General features: G+C 31.9%; 3 protein-coding genes across 10 annotated transcripts in view; 1 reads left to right on the forward strand and 2 right to left on the reverse strand.

Moving 5' to 3' along the window:
• LOC129917098 (DNA polymerase alpha subunit B) overlaps nucleotides 1-5866 on the reverse strand; it is a 72990-nt gene extending 67124 nt beyond the window's left edge. Inside the window, exons 1-2 of the mRNA XM_055997439.1 lie at nucleotides 5707-5866; nucleotides 5345-5646 (exon numbers count right to left, since the gene is read on the reverse strand). Coding sequence (XP_055853414.1) covers nucleotides 5345-5646; nucleotides 5707-5776 — 372 coding nt within the window. The 5' untranslated portion in view covers nucleotides 5777-5866. The remainder of the gene's footprint in view (nucleotides 1-5344; nucleotides 5647-5706) is intronic.
• Nucleotides 5867-7157: 1291 nt separating this feature from the next.
• On the forward strand, nucleotides 7158-12243 carry LOC129917100 (putative OPA3-like protein CG13603). 3 transcript variants are annotated; one of them, XM_055997443.1, is made up of 4 exons: nucleotides 7158-7391; nucleotides 11304-11472; nucleotides 11543-11793; nucleotides 11867-12242. In XM_055997443.1, exons 1-4 carry the CDS (start codon nucleotides 7250-7252, stop codon nucleotides 11899-11901), a joined length of 597 nt encoding a protein of 198 aa, XP_055853418.1. In that variant the 5' UTR covers nucleotides 7158-7249; the 3' UTR covers nucleotides 11902-12242. The 3 variants fall into 3 exon arrangements, with proteins under 3 accessions (XP_055853418.1, XP_055853419.1, XP_055853416.1); XM_055997444.1 differs by having other exon boundaries at nucleotides 12004-12241; XM_055997441.1 differs by having other exon boundaries at nucleotides 11543-12243.
• A 1334-nt stretch (nucleotides 12244-13577) lies between these two features.
• Nucleotides 13578-20470, reverse strand: LOC129917105 (dipeptidyl peptidase 3). 6 transcript variants are annotated; one of them, XM_055997450.1, is made up of 6 exons: nucleotides 20410-20465; nucleotides 20316-20345; nucleotides 15766-16051; nucleotides 14813-15704; nucleotides 14599-14741; nucleotides 13578-14530 (listed from the first exon to the last, which is right to left on the reverse strand). In XM_055997450.1, the coding sequence occupies exons 3-6, from the start codon at nucleotides 16045-16047 to the stop codon at nucleotides 13670-13672; spliced, it is 2178 nt and encodes a 725-aa protein (XP_055853425.1). In that variant the 5' UTR covers nucleotides 16048-16051; nucleotides 20316-20345; nucleotides 20410-20465; the 3' UTR covers nucleotides 13578-13669. The 6 variants fall into 6 exon arrangements, with proteins under 6 accessions (XP_055853425.1, XP_055853421.1, XP_055853422.1 ...); XM_055997446.1 differs by adding an exon at nucleotides 16304-16501 and having other exon boundaries at nucleotides 20316-20458; XM_055997447.1 differs by lacking the exon at nucleotides 20316-20345 and adding an exon at nucleotides 16304-16501 and having other exon boundaries at nucleotides 20410-20426.

Below are 20470 nucleotides of genomic sequence, written 5' to 3' on the forward strand. Positions count from 1 at the left end.
TATTTAAACAGGTTTTAAAATTAACAACATAATCTCTTTGCTTAGTGTTCTTTATACATTTCAAATGCCATTTCTCATTAATCTGTTTAATACGATCAACTCCATCCTGAAACCATTAGCGTCTTTTTGGTGTATTTGATATCCAGTACTCTGAAAAAAGAAGCCTGAGACTAACATATCGTCTTCAATCGTTCCCGAACACATTGAATTTGGATTAATCACTCCCAACGGCCAAATTCCAAAAACATAGGCTCTTGTGACAGTGTTCTCTTGGAAAACGTGAACTGCGTTTAAAACTTTGTTTTTCGACACATCTGATCTTCTTATCTTCTTGCGCACATTCATGTTCTCTTTCTGATTTTTCTCTTTCCATTAGAAGTGTTCTTCTGACTTCACCATAATTAAACAATAAGATTTTGGTTACTCTAATTACCTAATTTGGTGGTTTGGAAAGCATTACCAGTTGAGTTTTCTCTATGTATTATAGTTTAAAGTTGGTAGACTGCCGATTTTTAGGTTCTAACAATTACCAAGTTTTAAGTAAAACTCGTTACCAATTTGACAGTACTAGGGCCATAGCCGTTTTTATGTACCCTACAGACAAAAAAGTTGTCATGAATTTGAAAACCCTTATAATGGTCTTTTAAAAACCCTATAAATAATGCTTCCGATATTATGATAAATAAAGTCGATGAAAATGCAATAGGTACTTTGTTTTTGATTTATAGTGAAAATTTTTTCTAGCAACTTTGAATATCCGGCAGGTCGAGTTGCCTTTTATTAGATCAGGAAACAAGAAGCCTAAAAACAGGCCTCTAGGTGCAGTTTGGGTTGATTTTTATCGGTAGATACTTTTTACGAAAACAGATCATGTATTTTTAAACTTTCCAGTAATACTCATATTTAAATTTACAACACGAAATATTTTACTGAACTTGGAAAAAAGCTAACCATTTTTCTTGAGACAAAGACGAAAACAGCTGCTGTTCCCCGATTAGAGCTCATAATTAAAACATTTTTGAAAACGAAATTCCACTAAAACTTGATTTTTCCAATATATGCATAAAGTACAAGTGCTTTTAAATTGATATGACAGTAAAATATCTTGGAAGTTCAAACCCAACATAAGTGAGCACATTTCGTTATTTTTTTAGCTTTCTATTATCAAAATTGCATGAAAAATGATTCAAATTACAAAATTAAACAAACTATGTTTAGTGTTTAATTGTGTAGTAATTAGTATGCTTATTTATTTATCTAAGCTTAGTACAAGCTATAACTTAAAAACTAATTAATAGCCTGTCTTCACTAGAGCCCAAATGAGATAATTTCGCAAATTATGTCATTTCAAATGTCAAATCTTATAGAAAAAAAGTAAAAATTGCAATTTGAACTGATCTATCTCATTTGGGCTGTAGTGAAAACAGGCTATAAAACTAACTTAGGGGTTAGGGCCGGTAAGGATTTTTCTATAGAATAAACCTTGACTAAAAGATAATCAACTGTGAACAAACTGGCCCTTAGACTAATTAAACACCATTTTTTTTTTTTTTTTGTTCTTGTTATGGGTTTTGGATGTGTTCATATGGGGCCTAAGATGGGAACGATTAGTACAGTACGGTATTCCGGGGATTTGTTCTAAGTGCCGATTTACCTACATATATTGAAGTCAAACGAGTGCATCGCTTCGTTCGAGTGCCTTAGCATTCTGGACATAGGTTAAAAGTTGACATAATTCGTTCGATGACGGGAAATATTAAACAACGGGGGATAGCGAAGACTTGGGGATTTGTGTTTAGGTTAATTTCTCGTAGCAGAGAAGCTGAGTCAATATTTCCTATGAGCAATTGATGGGCAAAAAGTATATCAGCTATTTGGCGACGCTGCGCTGGGCTATGGGTTGCAATTCAATTGGATTCAAACGGTCATGGTAAAGGGGTAAGTTGAATATGTCTTCCCACGGAAGGTCACTTGGAAAACACATTTAAAATTTTAGTTTTTAAGTATTACCGATTTAATTTTCAATTCAATTCAAAATCAATTTTTTGTTACAAAACCGCAGTGAGAGAAAAATGCCATTTTTCAATTTATTATATGAATAAAATTTTACGACACAATTTTTTTGTGTAAGGCCTAAGAATGGTTAAACTTTATTTTTACTAAAAATTTTATTTGCTCGCTTACGATCGCAATTTATATCAACCAACTTTTTACACTTTGGGTAGGTACTATTAAAACTTTTCTTTGATCAAGTTCGTTTTTACATTCTTTTCTGGAAAAAGTGACTTATTTCAAACTCTCAACTGCAAATTTCCCTCCTGAAAAATGCTTAAAAAGGAAATTGGCAGCTTTTTCGTTTGAACTCGGATCTAATGACCATTTCCTTTCAGTGGGATATGTTCGGTCTGAGCTGGCCCCCAAGAAATCCGCCGTAAATCTATTTTTACTACTCAAAGTTTTGGCATCTAAAGAGCATGCTCCGAGCTGTTCGGGTCTCCAAACGGGTATGCTTGGAACGGCCATCTCTACGTAGATACCTATTTGGCTAAGCTAAGAGTTGTAAGCGATTTTCCCTAAAAGACTGAAAGCTGAAAACACAAATCTACTACATTATACTGATTTAATGAGTTGAGTAATGTACCTTTGAATACATAAAGTTGGTGTATATGAAAAAAATGTATATATGGATATTGATTTCGAATATTTGTTGGATCTCAGTGATGAGGAAGATAAAAATTTGTTTCAACCAGAACGAAGGCAATATCGAATAACACACAGCATAGATATGGAAGAATGGGATGAAGAAGATTTCTTCGTACGATTTCGTTTAACCAAACTACTACTGTGGTTGTAAAAGTACTTCAAATTATTACAACAGATTTGGAATACTCTCTTCAAAAGTAGACAAGTTATTAATAAAATGAAATAGTCCTGGGGTAGAATCGGCTATTGTGATTTGTGATCGGTGATAATCACAAAAGGCTAATTTGCTCTGAGAAATATGATTTTCGTAGTACAAATTTGGTTCTTGTGACTATCACCGATCACAAATCACAATAGCCGATTCCACCCCTATCTTAAGCTAGTATTTGTTTCAATTTTATAATTATTTTTAGGTCATGTTATATTCGTCCAATTGCTCATTACCTTACGTTTTTATGCTCTTGGATCAATTTAAATCTCTATTGCCGATTTTTTCTTGTGTGTCACTTCTGTGTCCAATTTATAACCAACAATCGGTCAAGATTCATATATATGCCCCAAACTATATCTGAAATGACTGTAGCTAGAAATAAATTCTATAAGTTCGTTCGGTTACCGCAATAACTAACATATGCCTTAAAATGCAAAATATCTTCCTCTGCTTCAGTAAAATTTTAAGTACGGGCGCGCTTCATCATTTTAAAAAGATAACAAAATTTAAATCTATCTAAGGTCATTGTTTGTTGACAACTTATTTTTCAATTAGCATGAAAATCCCTAGGATTTGTTTAAAAGGGTTTTAAATTTGAAGTTTCCATTGAAAACAAAGTATTAAACTAAAGGAGAGTGAATAAATAGAATATTTAATGGCATGTTTTTAATTGCATGCATCAATAGTTTAATGGCGTTTTTAACATAAACGACGAAATCGAATATATTTAATTTGTTAATTTTGAGGGGGCCGGAGATGGAACACAAAAAATAAGCTTTGTTTCCTATATTCGGCCCCCTTTTTATTGATAAAAGTTTAAAAAAATGGAAAAAAAATAAACTTTTGAATCATTTGATGTTATTACTTATTATATTAATATTCATACATATGTATTTGTTTTTAAATTCTTAAAAAAACAAAAATTTAAATAAAAAACAGTTTATTTTAGCTTTATATAATTCAGTAGGTGGCCGAAAATAGGAAACAAAGCCCGGATTTAGAAAAATCGGAAACTTAAACAAAATTATTTTTGGGAACAATATCATTAACAAATTTTAATTTCATCATGAAAAAGAAAGGTTAGGTTAGGTTGAACGAGGTGACAATCCGACAAGTCGAATCATCCCACTCGGATCTCGATGGATCCATTGTGATCCCCAGGGTTAGGGTGGGAAGGAATCTGGATGGTTAAGGGAAGGATATAATGGGAATTAGGTGTTGGGATTTGTGTTATGTGCCTCCTTGAACCATCCCGAAATTCGGATGAATTTCACAATGTTTTTTTAGCGGCAAGGACGAGACGTCATCTAACTCATTGAAGAAGTAATTTCAAAGAGTTGTTTTTCTGGTTTTTGCTAAACTGGGGCGTTCGCAAAGGAAGTGGTATGAGCACTCTTCTGCCTCTTCGTCTTGACACCCTCTACATATGTAAGTCTGATGAGACAATACCCATTCTACTCATGTGGGTTCCCATTGAGTTGTGATCTGTAAGGATACCGACCAAAAGGTACAATTGAGGCCTGCTTAGCTTAAATATGTTTTCGGTTTTGTTCTTAGAAAGGATCGGCCACAGATTTCTTGAAACTCGACAGGTTTCGAGAGCTAACCATCTGTCGTTTGCAGATTTTAAGAAGCTTTGCTTTAGTATGCTTTTTTCGTGCTCCATTGGCATAAGCAACCTTGTTTTGGCCAGTTTATCTGCCCTTTCATTCCCCTGTATACCACGATGTCCTGGGACACATCGAAGGGTAACTATGTTCGTTGTGCTTAGGGGAAAAAGAAATAAATAGAGTATTTTTTTCTTTTCAAGAATTATTCGAAAATATTGATATTTGGCGTTTCTGTGCTTTATTTTGTGAGAAAAAAATCCTTAAGCTACTAGCAACTCTACCCTATATAGGTAGAGTTTGAAAGTCGACAGATCCGGTGAGTGGTCGCAGAATAAATAGAATATCGTTTATAATTCTTTTAAAGTTTTCAGGGTAAATAGTTTAAGATGATCTTAATAGGGAGGGAATATTAAGATACTTTGCAACGGTAGGTTACGAAGAGCGAAGCAAAGAAAGCGACGTTGAATGCTTTCGATTTCGGCTGTCTGGACATGGTGACCAGACTTAGAGGCGTTTTCAAGGATCAACGAAGGTTAAATAGAGGCAGCGAGTCGCATAAGGGTTAGAGAATTTTTGGACAATCGTTTAACAAAACCGAGGGCTGAGTTGGCTTTGTGTATCATGTTGTCAATGTGCATTTGAAAATTCAGTTCTCGATCACCTAATGAGACTAAGATCTCGAATCGTTTAGCAGAGATAGAAGCACAGATATGTTTACTTTTACCAGCTCCCTTCAGTAAACTATTGTAATTATTTCCTCGTTCAGTTATAAAATGATATATCTTTATATTTAAAATTTTAAATGCTATATTACACTTACCTTCGGAGTCATGCATCCGTAAGAATCCATAATATGATCGTCATCATCCAAGGCATTAGAACCATTTCTCGAAGGTGATCCGTAAGCTGCTAAATCGCTTAAATGACTTGTTGTTTTCTTCTTTTTAGTTTGGGCAGCAATCAATTCCTTTTCTCTTTTCAATGTGAATTCTTTGCGTTCCATTTCGAGCAAGAGTGGAATTGTTGGTTCAGCTCCATCCAAATTGGAAACACTGTAGGCCATCCATTGAGCAACGAAATCCATTGCATCGTCGATTTTATATGTGTAACATAATTCTACACCTATTTTGAAGAATAAAATATTATTAACTTATTTTAATAACAAAACAAAATTTTGGTTACATTTATCCAAAACATCTTCTGATGGTGAACATCCAAGTTCTTCAAATTGTTCAGCAATTTCTTTATGCATTTTAAAATTTTAATAGATTTTTATGTTTGCAAGATTTATTTATTTATTTTATAAAATATATTGATGAATTAAAATCTTTGTAAATTGTTTGTTTATTAGCGGCAGAGTGAATAAAACGAGACAGTTTTTAAAACAAATCGAACTCTTATTTTGCAAAAATTTAGCGCCAAATTTTCAAACATGCAAGAGAGATAGCTGTATATTTTGTGGTGAAAATTTGGCGACATCTGAACATGAAATATGGAACTGCAATTCAAAAAGGTGAGTAATTTGATTAACATTGCATTCACATGAGCTAATTCTGTAGGGTAAGCAGTAATCAAATTGTTTGTGTTTGATATGAAAAAGACGACTTGGCGCTTATTTAGGCAAATTGTTGTTTTTTATATAAAAACTTTGTTGGTTGCAGTATGTAACAAAAATTACGGATACAAACCAATGAAATAAATACGCATTAGAAGAACACATTTTCAGTTCAATTTCATTGATGTACTTTGGAAGTATTTATGCCAGTAATTTAATGGTGCGGAAGCTCACAAATTTTTTTTGCAGTAGAAAGAGTAAATATATGAGTTTTTGAAAGGATATACTTCTTAAAAGCATGTTTTTAATTAGTACACCAATGAGCAAATTATTTTATTTGGAATATCAAATCGTATAGAAAAAAAACTTAATTTTAAATTTGAACTGACCTAATTTTCGAAATTATATCATTTGGGCTGTAGTGAAAACAGGCTATTACATTGGCCACTTTTTTCCGAAGTACAAAAGTATAAATATTTGTTTTTTCCTAGTAGTGCAGTTATTTGTAATCATTTTTGTAATAATTTTCTATCAGAAAAACATTCACTTATGTGCTTTTATAACTTTTCAAGCCAATTTAGTTCAGGCTCAAGGTATAACTAAAACGGCCACTTTTTGCAAAAAGTCAAAGAGTGAAAACTTTCAAGCTTATTTTATGACAGGAAAACCACAAAATTAAAAACAATGATTCAGAAAGCTTATTTTTTGGTTTAAAAAACAATTATAAAAACAAATAGTGCTAGAAAGAAATAAAAAATTTTAGTTTTGTAAATATCCCACTTTTTCACTTTTTAGGTCATTATAGTTAAAGCTTTAATGTGTACTTATTTCACCAATTATTTTCTATACTTCTACATTATGATGGGTATCAATTCAAACAGAACATACTTGCATTGCAGAATTTGCACATGCAGCTGCAGGATTAACTAATTGTTTACCTCAAAGAAAGTTTTGCCCATTACTGTACCCAACATAGCACTCCAATATGTAAACCCATAATGCTTATATTCACCACTTATCTATGGTGAATATATTGACAAATAACTTCTGTCATCGCTTTCAAGTATTTTTTTTTTGTTCATACAAAAAAAAAGAATTTTTAACAAAATAAAGACGATCCGCTGGCCTTCCGCAGCCGTAAAATACTTATTTTTTTGATATACCATCATCATGGTAGTGGGCGCATTTCCAGCGGCAAAACTTGGAGTTCTAGCCATCAAACAAATAAGCAAACCAATAGCAAATGTTATTAAAAATAGTGCAAAAAATAGTCCATTCTTTAGGAAATATGTTTGCATGCCACCGGCTCAAAGTAAGCATAAAAAATAAATAAGTTAACCCTAGCACTTTTGATAAACGCACACTTTTCTCATATAAATTGCATAATTTTTTTCGTTTTGTTATTTTTATGTATGAAGTTATAAACACTCAATTACTTTTTATTTACAAAACTGCAATGAAGACTGTTGGAATCACAAGGTTGTAAGCATTCTGATAAGTCTTTTTTATAAGATATTAATAAGAAGCTCAATGAATGACCACAGTGTCTGAAAAGTCAATTCAGAACCCAAAATGATGTCTTCAATATTGTTTTCTTTTCTACGGAAACTGCCTTATTCGAACTAACCAATTCTGTAGGAAAATCTTTAGGTGCAAAAGAAAAAGCCCTGTGAGCCTTTCTAGACAAATGGAATATTTGATAACACCTCACATAAAGGAGTACCCATCTCTGTAATGAGAGGGATCGATAAAACAAGAACAGCTGTCTTATCAGCTTTGCTGTGGAGTATTGTTGTAGATAAGCTACTAGAAAGTCTAACTTCCCAAGGTATACTCTGTCTCGGTTTTGCCAAATCCAATCTTGGTTTTAAAATCAACCGGTCGCTCTCAGCTGATGGTCATATCCACTGAATGGTTGGAAGAACCTGCTCTGTGTTACGTAGACTCTTTCCATTCTCTAACATTACTCACGTAAATACCAAACTAAGATTTATAAAAACATTACTGGTATCTCTAATTGAATATGCTAACGTCGTCTTTTGTAAGCCTTATATAACACTGTAAACATAAACTGCTTGTGGCTTTCAATGACATGATTAGATATGTTTATGGGGTCAGGAGGCATTATCACATTTCGCATTACCACAAACTAGTCCTTGGATGTCCGCTACAGAAATTTCTAGATGCCGTATATTTTTACACAAAAATATACAAAACAAATCATCTCTATACATATGAAAAATTTGAATTTGCACAGTCCCTTAGAACAACCAATCTTTTAGTACCGGTTTTCGACTACCTGAATTCTTCACGGCTCTTCATTGTATATGCAACCGAGTTATGGATCTCTCTCCCAAATACAAAAAAAAAAAGAATTAGCGGAGTGACTAACTTAAAGAATGCAATTTCTTCTCAATTTTGCTAAAATCGATTTTCGATGTTAAAATTAATAATTTTAAACAGGTTTTATTAATTTAATTTTGAATAAAATAAATAAAAAAAATAAAAAATTGTATTTTTCTTCGTTTCTTCGAAAATCGATTTCTTGCGGTTACTCTAATACATACATTGTATTAGAGTGGCCATAAGAAATCGATTTATTAAATTTTATGGTTAAATTTATAAGAGAAGCATTTCGATCAGCATTACAACAATCTGTAACATATTTTTAACTCCTATGTGAGCTGGAGCTCAAATTCGTTAATTTTTATCTTCGACGTTTCGGTTGTGGTTACAACCTTCTTCAGGAATCTATAATAAATATTCTTAATCTAAAAAATACTAATTAAAAAGGAAGTCAAAATATATACTTTCTTAAAGTCTTTAATTTTATCTGTATTGGTTTTCTTTAATTTTATAATATTTTAAAATTTAATAACGAAGAAAAAATATTAAAAATAATAAAAATTATTTTTATTTGAAATGGAGCGATTGAATATAATTCAATTTTAAAGTACCTGGGCGAAACGCTTTGGAGTTGAAGTCACTTGAACTTTAAAATTGAATTATTTTAAAATTTAGTCTTGAAAAAGACGTTTCAATCAATCGAAATTTTAAAATAATGAAATCTTAATTTTACATTTGATAAGAAATTCAAAATTTTGGACTTCAAATCAAAAATGATCTTCAAAATTCAAGTCAAATATACCTAGCATTTAGCCTTAAATATTTCTATGCACAAACTGAGTATAAATATTGCTCAACCCTTCACAATCAGATCTCCTATTAACCGTATTATTTGTATTTATAATATGTAACATTTCTTGTAACATACGTTTGCTATAGTGTTTTTCTATCTGCAAAATATCAACGTTATTGAAATCTGGTCTATGTCCTTCATCTATGCAATCAAAGCCAATTTGAATGTCTGTTCTGATTTTCCTATAATATAATATACATACATATATGTGCCCTTAATTATGAAAGTGGACTAAGTCACTCCCAAAAATGGCATCAAATCTAGCCTAAAAATAATTATTATTTAAGGGGTAAAGTTTATTTGAAAGCGAAATCGCAGTAAATAAACTTCTTTATTGCTCCTCTAGTGATTTCATAAAAGAAATATAAATAAATCGTTATAAGAAAATAATTATGTAAGTTTTTCTTCAAACAATTCAAAAAGTGACTTAGTCCACTTTCATAATCATGGGCACATATATTAAATGAGAAAATATTATGAATGTATAATTATTCAATATTTTATCTTTAACAAAAAGTATGCTATCCGTATTTTTAAGGTAGTATAAAAGACTAATGGCCGATTTCATAAACATTTAAAAGGCTTTTAAATTTTTAAATGACGTTTTTTGTCATTTACGTCTTTTAAGGACGTAAAAGCCTGATAAATATTTAAAAGGGCTTTGGTTATTAAATAAAATTGAAAATTAATACTGACATAGTAATAACAGCCAGTCAGAAGTTTGAAGAACTCTGCGATATTATTCAAAGACGATTAAAAAGCATTAAGAAATAGTGTCTATCGGCTTGAAACCTATAAAGTCAGCAGGAAAAGTAAATTGCTAGATGTGTATAGCACTGGAAAAGTTACGAAAGACTTAATCATATGCAAAATATTGTCAAGTAATTTATTTTACAACAACTAGGAAATCACTGTCTGCAACACCGGGACTATGAGAATATGCAGCAATGGGGGTTATTCTAGATCTAACTCCACTCAACATAGCAGTGCTGCTAAGGGAGCTATCATTACATTTGCCAAGGAAGGAGCTGCGGAAAATGCGTAGGTAATAGAGAAGGAGACTACCTCTCCAAATCCTCAGAAGAAAACTTCCTTGACTTTCCAAGATATGCCATTGTCACAATCATCAGTTGTAAGAACAAAATAAGTCCAATTTGGAAAACTGTTGGGAGGAAAACGCAAAGAACTGAATAGGGTCCTTTTTTTGCTTGTTTCTGATTTTTGACCTATAGATTCTCATTACTTTGTCAATTTTGCTCGAATCGACTCTAAATTTTGACACAATACTCTTGAAATACTATGCATTCAGATAAAATAAAATACAAACAAAAATTAAATACCTTATCTCCGACTCTTAAGAACAGAATAACAATAAATCCTGGATTAAAAAAAAAATGGGGCCTTCATAAGTCGTTATTTCACATCACCTCGAAAATGTTCATTTTGTCAAAATAATTATTCCGATCATTTATTGTGTTGTATAATGTGAGAAACAGGCCTCAGATATAGAAATATTTTTTTATTTTGCTCTGAAGGTTATGATTACCTACTTTAAATTAGTTTTAAAATATGTAGTTAAAAATCGATTGTATAAAACTTTAAAATTTATTTGTTTGTTGATTTTTATTTAGCAACTTTAAATTTGTGCCATTAAATAGATATTTACCTTCAATTTTACAAATATATAAATTACTTTTTTGCTCTGATTATTAACACTTTTTTTTAACTAATAAACAATTGGTCGAATATTATGTAAGGCCAAATTTTTCTTTCAAATTCAAAAATAGTTCCCTAAGTTTTAATAAAGTCAGGAATGTGTTGAAAGTTTGTTGTTTGAACTCGTTGAATTATTAAGTCATGTAGGTTTCTTAAATTGCATTCTAAGATTTCGTTGGTGCCCACATTTGATTGAATGTTCCATTTGTGAGAACGGTTCTAATTGTTATGTTATTGTAAAAGCTTTTAAAGTTAAAGTTCAATCAAAAATTGGTAAAACATTCAGCTAATTATTTTTTGTATTTTCAGTGTACAATTGGATGGAAGTCAAGTACAAGATGTGGGCCATGAATTTGGGTAAACCTGCAAAAATTCCTCAACTAACAGAACCAATGGCCATCGAACTGGGTGCCAATTTATTGGGTGAAGCTATTATTTTTACAATTGGTGCTGGCTTACTTATTGTAGAATATGTTAGGTAAAAATATAATTGTTTTTAGACTCCTATAAGATCATCTCCTAAAAACAATCTTTTGTTTCAATTACAGATCAGCAAATAAAGAAGCAAAAAAAGAAGCTGAAGCCAAACAAGAAAAACTAGAACTTGCCTTAACCATTTCAGAGCTTGGTTTTCGAGTTGAAAAGCAAGATGCACAAATCAGAGAAATGACTCGAATACTTGCCGACTTAGATTCACGTTCGTTCTTTAAATTAATTGGCGCAAAAGATCATAAAAAGGAAATCGAAGCATTGCCCCTTAGTCGATTGTCGAATAACTCTCAAGCTCAAGTATTTACCGGTAATTACGATCCTTCATGTGGTGTTGTGTTTAAAGCATTAAATTACATTGAAACTGAAATTTTTAATGATAGCACATGATTTGGACGCCATAGCCACATCGGCTTAATCAAGATGTCAGTTTCGATTTAAAAACAAATCATAGTTGAATTATTTTAAGTTTAAATATTAAAATTATGTATACTTTCCATCAAATTTTGAATTATGAAAGATGCTGGATGTAGAGTGTTTTTCATATAATATTTGCTGCGCCTTCCTAAGTCCAATCTGAGAGGCATCGATCGAGGAGGATTTTACCTTAACGCACGGGCTGTTTTAAGTTTAATGTATACTATGGTTAATAATTGTTAATTTATTTTCAAATAATGTGCTTTTCATTTTCAAACATGAATTTTGAATTCAATAAGAAAAGCAATAATTTGTACATAGTTTTTAATTAATAAAAAAAAAAATGGAAAATAAATTATATTCAGATTTTGTTTTTACTGTTTCTTAGGAGATCTTGTGTTGTCGTCTAGATTTCAAGAAAGTAGACTAACGAAAAATGTTGAATTATTTATAACTTGGTTTCTCAAAAACAACCACAAAAATAATATACGACTTTTGAAAAAATAAAATGCACTTGCTCTTAGAGTTCAAGTCGCTAAAATTTGATAAATGTAGGTATTTAAAAAAAAGTTTTTCAAAAGCATAAAGCAATATCTGAAGTCCAATTGAACTACAAAACAAGAATGTATGTAGTTTGATTTATTTTATTAAGATGCATTTTTGGAAAAAAAATTCAAAATCGTTTGAGCCGTTAAAAAAAAAAAAAACAATTTTTTAATAATTTTAATTGGAAAAAAAGTTAAAATAAAATTGGTATGCCATTTTCTAGAAACCACTAATACACATCCAAACCGATATTTCAAAAAAATTCCAGTTTTTGAAAATTTGATTTTTCAAAAATATTAAAAAAATTTCATAATTTTTTTTTTTATCCAAAAAGTACTTCTTTTTGAAATTTAATTTCTGAGGCCTGTTTCAGAGCTTAGGTACTACATTGTTTACATCAGCTACATCAATGAATTTAAACATTAATTTCGGCGGCCTGTTGGACTTCCCGAAGCATTTTTTTGAACATTTGTACTATTTAAACCATAACAAATATGTATTTCCTGAATTTCAATCGGACTCAATTATTGGCTTTTGAGGTTGTTGATGTAGTAGCTCCGAAACAGGGTCCTGGTTTATATTAGAATTTGTACTAAAAAAAACGTTAAAATGAAATTAGAAAATCGGATTTGAAAAAATAACGGTTATATGGCAGGTACCGAAAATTTTTTTTTCACCAAAAGATATACCTTGTCTAAAAACTACCGTAATTTTTGGTCAACAAAAAAAAATTAATTCCAAATACCCCTGTGGAGTCTCCAAAAAATGCTAGATACCAAGTTTAATGTCGATCGATCCATCCGTTCAGGCTGTAGCTCTTATACAGTAAGACAGACGGACTTGTCTAATTGTTATCTCAACTTTTTTTTGTACGAATGCATAACTTGTTATATCGCAAGTAAAAACATTCAATAGAGAACCACTAGGTCTGAGGTGCTTGCATGCCACTTGTTGCAATCGAGAAGTGGCTGTACATAATTTGGTTTAATCGTTTGTTCCATAAATCAGTCAAATGTTTAATGTTTGTCTTGATGTTAATGACTTGAACATGTTAAAGGAGATCCCAGTCCACTTGCGACACGATTAATAAAGCAAACTCCCTCATTAAACAAATTAAAACATGATACATAATTAAAATGAAATACATTTATTTGATTTTTTTTGTTAATATAAAGCTTATAGATTAAAAAAAAAAATGCTCTAATTTACAAGATATTGTGTTCTTATGCTTGAGAAAAGGCCAATGGGAAATATTTGCGATCATTTGCGCTAATTTCTTCAAGAATATCATCAACATCAGTACTTGGGAAACGATCAACCCAAGATTTAATATAGCCCTCATGTGAGGCTTCATATGTAACCAAATTAACATTATCATTTTTAATTTCGGTATTTGCTTGAACAAGAATAATACGAGGTTTTTTATGCAACAATACAATATCACGCCATCTAGCCCATGGATGAGATCCACCAACACACACTTCCGAATAGTGTTCGTACATTTTTGTTGCCTCATTTATATCGGCTGTTGATTTATACACTTGCAGCTTCATAAGGAACTCTTCAATGGCCTTCTTGCCAACAGTTTCAATTTTTGTCCGATCAACGGTCAAACGTAAATTTTTGCCATTTTCTGTTTCTTCAATGGTAACCAGACCATCACCAGCTTCAAGCAAAACACGCATAATAACAAATCGTGCACGACTATGTGCTTGCATCCATGTCTTTGATTGTGGATTAAACATTTCCAATGCAACACCCATTCCATTCCAAATCAGACTAAGCCAATTGATATAAATTATGGTTTCTTGTTCTTTGGGATCTTTATATCCAAAGATATCAAGTATATCTCTTTGCAATGACAAATAGAGTCCAACAGCTTCGGCACGACATTCTTCATAAGACGAACCTAATGCTCCGAATTTTGAATCGTATGTTTCACCAGGCACATACCAAGTTTTAATTGGTTCACCGGTTAGTGTGTTTCTCGTTGTTTCTGGATCAAAATTAAATTTGCCATTTTCATCGATACGGAATAGTTTACCACTGCCATGACCTAACAATTCATGCAGACCTACTTGAACCTGTTAAAGTGCAAAAATTTGTACATATTAATCATTTTGAAAAGTTTGAAATTTTTAATAATTTTTACCTCGAACGATTTCACTTTGAAATCTTTGAAAAGCTCTTGATCTTCTTCTGATAGGAATGGTATTGGATCTTTGCGATTGATATTTGCTAAAACATTTCCAAGAGATACATTTTTGAAGCCTTCATCTTGACGGATTTCGTCATCTTAAAAAAAAAGAGAGAACAATATTTTTGATAAAATAGTAGAAAACATGTACATAGTTAAAAAAGCTTACAATTAGGAATATTTATTCCAGCTGGCACTCCGCTACCCGCAAATGTTAAAACATCCAACGAAGTAAAATCTGGTTTCAAATATGAATCCTTTTCATATTCGACCGACCATGGCAAATATTCACACAGTTTTTCTGCTCGATTAACTAACTCGGCAAATTTCGCCGAACTTTCTTTATTCACCATTGCAACAAAACCTTCAAATTCGGCTCGTGAACCAGCTGGATCCCGATAAGTTTCAATGAAACCAATATAAGTTTCAATAACTGGTCCCTTATCTTTGATCCACCATCTTGAACCGTCTTTATGTTCAGGCAAACTGCCTTCTTCGAAACTTGCAATATAATGTTGAATCATTTTTGTTTCATTTTCATTTGCAGCATGTTTTTGGGCATTTTTTAAATTTTCATTAACTAATTTCAAAAGTTTTGAATAATCACCACGAGTTACACGAAAATGATTGCCTTTGTATGTTTCCACAGGAAGTGTAATACCATCTTTGTTATCTGTTGCCACAGATGCTAGTTTAATATCGTAAATTGTTTTTCCATCTTCGACAATTTTAAATGTACGACACATATAGGGTTCAATACGTTTTTCTGTTAGCCAATTGGAGACAATTTCAGCATCTTCTTTGGTACAATTATCAGACCAATATGTGGTTATTCCACATGGAGCAAGACCTAAAACTTCATTGCGTGGCTTCAATTCGTAGATGAGAGATGAAATTTGATTCAAAATTTGGGCCAATTTGTTGTCGGCTTGGAAGGCACTTGAAAGTTTAACAATTTGCTCAAATTGTGACTGTTTGAGATTTGGAATGATTTTGCTATCGCCCATGCCTTTATAGTTTCCAGCATTGGCAAATACTCCACATGCGTATACGAGGAAGGCCTTTAAAATTTAAATATTTGAGAAAACTGTTGTATGTTAATAATTTTAATTCACAACTTACAGTAAAATCATCTTGAGAGACACCTCCTTCCAACACTTTTGCTTTAAGAGAATCGAGAGACTCTCCAACGAAGATCCGGTGAAGTAAACTAAAGATTAAAGGCCCTTCTGGACTCGATTGTACCAAAGAAATAAGACCACCATTCCAAGAGGCTTTGCTAAAGTAATGCGCATAAAGTTTTTCTTTTTCAGTTAAATTCTCAAATGCATTTTTGCATTCAAGATCTGCAATTGGCTGTGTGTTAGGCAACACAAAATGGGATGCATTTGTAGATGATGACATGCTTCTGAAATAAAGGAAATACAAAAGAAGAGTTATCATCAAATCAAAATATTCAAAAACTATTCAACTAAGAAAACCAAAAAATTTTAAAACTGTTAGAAGCTAAGTGTAATTTATTTATTGGGTTTCGAACTGAAAACAATATTGACTAGCGTAATCAGTATCGGTCTGTTTTGTTAACAAAGAAAAAAGAAAAACAACAAACAAGAATGGAATGTAATTATCAAACAAGAATTATCGAAATTCTTCTAAATACCTCCTTTCGATGTTCAATGAGTAGAATGATGATTTATTTGAATTTTTTATCAAATTGTTGGCTACAATTGAAAAACTTCGACTATTTTGGATTGGATTTGTGTTGAAGAGTTGATTTTGGAAATTAATTCGAGCAATAGAACGAATTTGCCTTTGCATAAGGTTACGCACAATTATCATTATTATTATTGTCTGCAGTCTGAAACGATATTGTTTTTAAGAAAATTCTTTTTACTTATGTGTATCTATCAATTTCTTAATGATTCTGAAATTCGATGTATGTATGGTATGTATTTATGTTAGGGTTCTTTATTACCTTACGTGTTATTTTCACAAAATCAAGAAGTTTAAATAGTATTAACGCCTAATTTCTTTACAATATTACTAGCTCAGGTTAGTACCCGATTTAGATAGGTGAGGTACTAGCACTGTAACTCGACACTAACTAGGATTATTTCATCTGAGATCTGAACAGCATGATCTGGAAAATTTCGACATGGCTAAGAAGCTGTTCACCGTTAACGATGTAGATGTCTTTCTATCTATCGTTAAATGAAATTGCTGTAGAATTTCCCCCAAGAATTTGAATATTGTATTCATAATATCAAAATAATATATTCACCCCTGTTCTGAATTCCGAATTGAATTCGTAAGCGGAATTGATTTTTACATAGATTTAAATATGGTGTACCAAAATCGAAACGAAATGAAAACGTCAAAAAAATAAAGTTATAGAAACTCCATAGTTTTTTAGAATACCACAACTCGCAAGAATTAAAAAAGAATGGAAATGTGGAACACTTCTTTTTCGAAAAACGCCACAAAAGTATTGCTTTCGTTAACGAAAATCAGAACAGGGGTGATTGTCACCATTATATTTGAAAAATCGTTTTTTTTTTCTGTCTTGTCAAATTCGCACCCGTGTGCCGATAGAGGGTTAAGCTAAGACAAAACTTCGTTATTCGCTAAAATTTCGGGCTACAATTATACAAGAGTACACTCATCTACGAACACCTTGATCAGTTTGAATCCATCTTTAAAAAAATGTTACATCTTTTTTTAAGGATTTTTTGGCTCTTGAATTGTAGTTTGGAACATATTTTGTGTTTTAATGCAAGAGAATTGCATTTCTCTCTCAATGTTTCAGTATTCGGACAGGGTTACCTAAGTTAAAATATGTGTGTCCGGATACTGAAAAACTAGATTCAGTTTCCGGACACCCTTTTTTAATGTAATTTTAAGTGTTTTTGTACTTTAAACTTGCTATCTTGTAAGGAATGAATTCAAAAAACATATCAAAAACCATACAAGAAACAAGGATTTATATAAATCCAATTCTAACTTTGAGAGAACCTGAAAACATTAGTTGGCAAGGAACAGCAGTTTTTAGACAAGCGAGCATTATAAAATGGTTTGAATAGCTCTAAAATTATTTGAAAAGTATTGGCTAGGAACATATTTCCATTTATGACTCGAGTATGATTATTTAATGCGAAGAAACCAGCTTTTGTCGCTAGACAAAGACTTTACTTCTGGTATATTTAATTATAATATAGTTAAATATATTAGAAATTAGTTAAATGTGCCAGAAATAAAGTTAAATACACCAGAAGTAAAGTTATCCCTTCGTTATTTTCTCTTAAGACTACTGTATGAGGAGCGAAACCTTTTTTGATTATGTTGACACAAACGGACACAAACGCTTGCTTGATGACAAAGTGGAACATCCTGTGATGGACATACGTCACATTTAACACAAAAGTTGAGTGGATTTTGTTCCAAAAATCTAGTTATTTTGTACGCATTGCCACCGAACACAACTCACATCATGCTGTCAATGTTAGTGTCTTTAAACCCCCCTAATCTGATTAGAAGATAACAATTCATGATTGGATAAAAAAAAACTGAATTTTTCACCACTTTTAAATGAAGCAATAATGAAAAATATGGATATGGTGGTAACAATGTGATGTTATTGAGGAATGAGGACCCCTAAATTTTGTTGTCACCTTCAGTAATTATGAATTCTGGAAATATTCGTTCCGTGCTTCAATCTATCTCCAAGCCTACTAATTTTGACAATTCCTTCGGTTTCGAACGAAGTTTCAATTTCATCCCAAAAACCTTGTTTTAACATAAACGTACCCAAAATCCTTACTAAGAAAAGTGGATTGAATTTTTGTTTGTTTTGTAGGTACCCAATCAAAAAAGTACCTCTAGGATTTTTTACTTGCTCTATAGGGCAAGTATTGGTTTCGTGTCGGAAAAAAAAAATTGAGGTTTTAATCAAAACCAACATTACAATGATGGAGAATTCCGAAAAAGGGGGTTCGCAATTCCGTCCGTGCGTCTGTGCGTCCATCTGTACACATTTCCACAGCCTAAATGCGTGGACGGATTTTCTTCAAATTTGGAGATGATGAGTTCAAAAGTACCTTAAATGTCCGGATACCCTAAGTATTCAAAAAAGGTAGGTACCTATGTGAAAATTAAAAAAATACGAGTTTTCGTTTTAAAAAAAGTTTCCATGTATAAGACATCAATAACCTATGTCTTACTGTTTCTTATGATGACATACCCAAATCAGATGATAATCTGTTGGATTTATTTCAACCAACATGATGTGGGATGGGCTCTATGGTTAGTGTCCAAGCTCCAAGCTAGTATTGGAGTGTATAGGAAAACTTGGCAAAATAAACAAAGTCACTCTCCACTGGGTACCTGGGCACGTTGGTGTCCAGAGTAACGAAGCGGACTACTTAGCAAAAACGGGAGCAAATTCCCCTTTAATGGGACCCGAACCGTATTGCGGAATAGTAGAGCGTTTCAAATCATATATCAGTCTAAGTAGGAATAATCTCAGGTTAATCACTGGGCTCCTCACGGGCCACTGTAAGTTAAGAAGGCACCTACATATTTTGGGCTTAGTAAATAGTGCAACATGTAGATTCTGTAGCGAAAAAGAAGAGCACTAGATCACATCCTGGCTAGTTGCAATGCACTAATACACCAAAGATTTAAACACATGGGTCGCTACCAAGTCGAAGCGGATAAATTGCACTCTTTGAAATTACCCCAAATAATCAATTTCATGAAAGGAATTAGGTTAGAGGAGGAGCTATAAAATGAGGTACTAACTCATTTAGCTTAAAAGGGGGGTACAATAGGTCTTACAGGTCGCAGTACATCTTACACCCCAAATATCAATCAATCAAATGGTTAGTGTATTAAAACGGTCATCTAATTCTTTGATTAAAAGTAATTTTAAAGGGCCGATATTAAAAGATTCAAAAGAATCGTTTTTTTAGTTTTTTTTATAACAACGAAACGCATAGCACAAACGCATTAAAACAAAAAAAATGATTTGGTGTCGTCGAACGCCTATTGTTCGATTTGTTCAATAGAGAAACTAACAGCACAATACATGTTTCTTTTTTCTTTTTTTTTCTAAAAATAAAAGATTAGAACAAAGGAATATATTCGTTAAAAAAAAATAGGATAATTTGAGTGAATAGGCAAAAATGCTATAGAGCGCTTATCTACCAATCTTGTTTTTTGCTTAATGACTGTAATTTATCCTCCGACTAATTTCATTTCAAAGTTTAATTCTGGTATATGTAAGCTCTCAACTGTAGCAGAGAATGAACCACGTTTATACAACGAGAACTTAAATATAAAAAAGTTCTTGGCTTGCAACTGCAAGTGAACCTCTTTTTGGACAACTAGACCAAAAGTCTTAGAACCAAATAAATTGAATATACCGAAGGACAATGTAAAACCTAAATAACGCAGATTATCAATAGATTATATTTCTTATTTGTATATTTTTTTGTATATATTTAACAATTTTATTTTTAGTTTAAAATAGTAATAAATTTATTTTTTTTTTCCATCCTTGCACTAGGAAATGAAAAGGGTAGCTATTCAACATAATTGCAATAATTGCCGGTGAAAGAAAATATGAATTTTAGTTAACTGTAGATTAAACTAGTTCTTTGAAATTATATATATACCTTAAACAAACACAAATTATTTAAAATAAACTAGCAAAAATTCGAAATTATAAAAATATTACAAAAATTATGAAAAAGTTTAGTAATAAAATACTTGGATTTTTCGGTTGATGCGGTTGGCACTTTACCAGGGATGGTTGTCTTGTAATGGAGTG

The sequence above is a fragment of the Episyrphus balteatus genome, chromosome 3 (genome assembly GCF_945859705.1).
Source record: "Episyrphus balteatus chromosome 3, idEpiBalt1.1, whole genome shotgun sequence".
Lineage (NCBI taxonomy): Eukaryota > Metazoa > Arthropoda > Insecta > Diptera > Syrphidae > Episyrphus > Episyrphus balteatus.

Bases quoted from the DNA above. Each gene is read 5' to 3' on its own strand.
- LOC129917100 (XM_055997441.1), top strand. From the start codon at position 7,250: ATGGTAGTGGGCGCATTTCCAGCGGCAAAACTTGGAGTTCTAGCCATC. The intron at 7,392-11,303 runs GTAAGCATAAAA...TTGTATTTTCAG, and splicing joins TTGCATGCCACCGGCTCAAA to TGTACAATTGGATGGAAGTC. The intron at 11,473-11,542 runs GTAAAAATATAA...TTTCAATTACAG, and splicing joins CTTATTGTAGAATATGTTAG to ATCAGCAAATAAAGAAGCAA.
- LOC129917105 (XM_055997446.1), bottom strand. From the start codon at position 16,482: ATGATAATTGTGCGTAACCTTATGCAAAGGCAAATTCGTTCTATTGCT. The intron at 16,052-16,303 runs GTATTTAGAAGA...CCTTTATTTCAG, and splicing joins TCATTGAACATCGAAAGGAG to AAGCATGTCATCATCTACAA. The intron at 15,705-15,765 runs GTAAGTTGTGAA...TAAATTTTAAAG, and splicing joins TCTCTCAAGATGATTTTACT to GCCTTCCTCGTATACGCATG.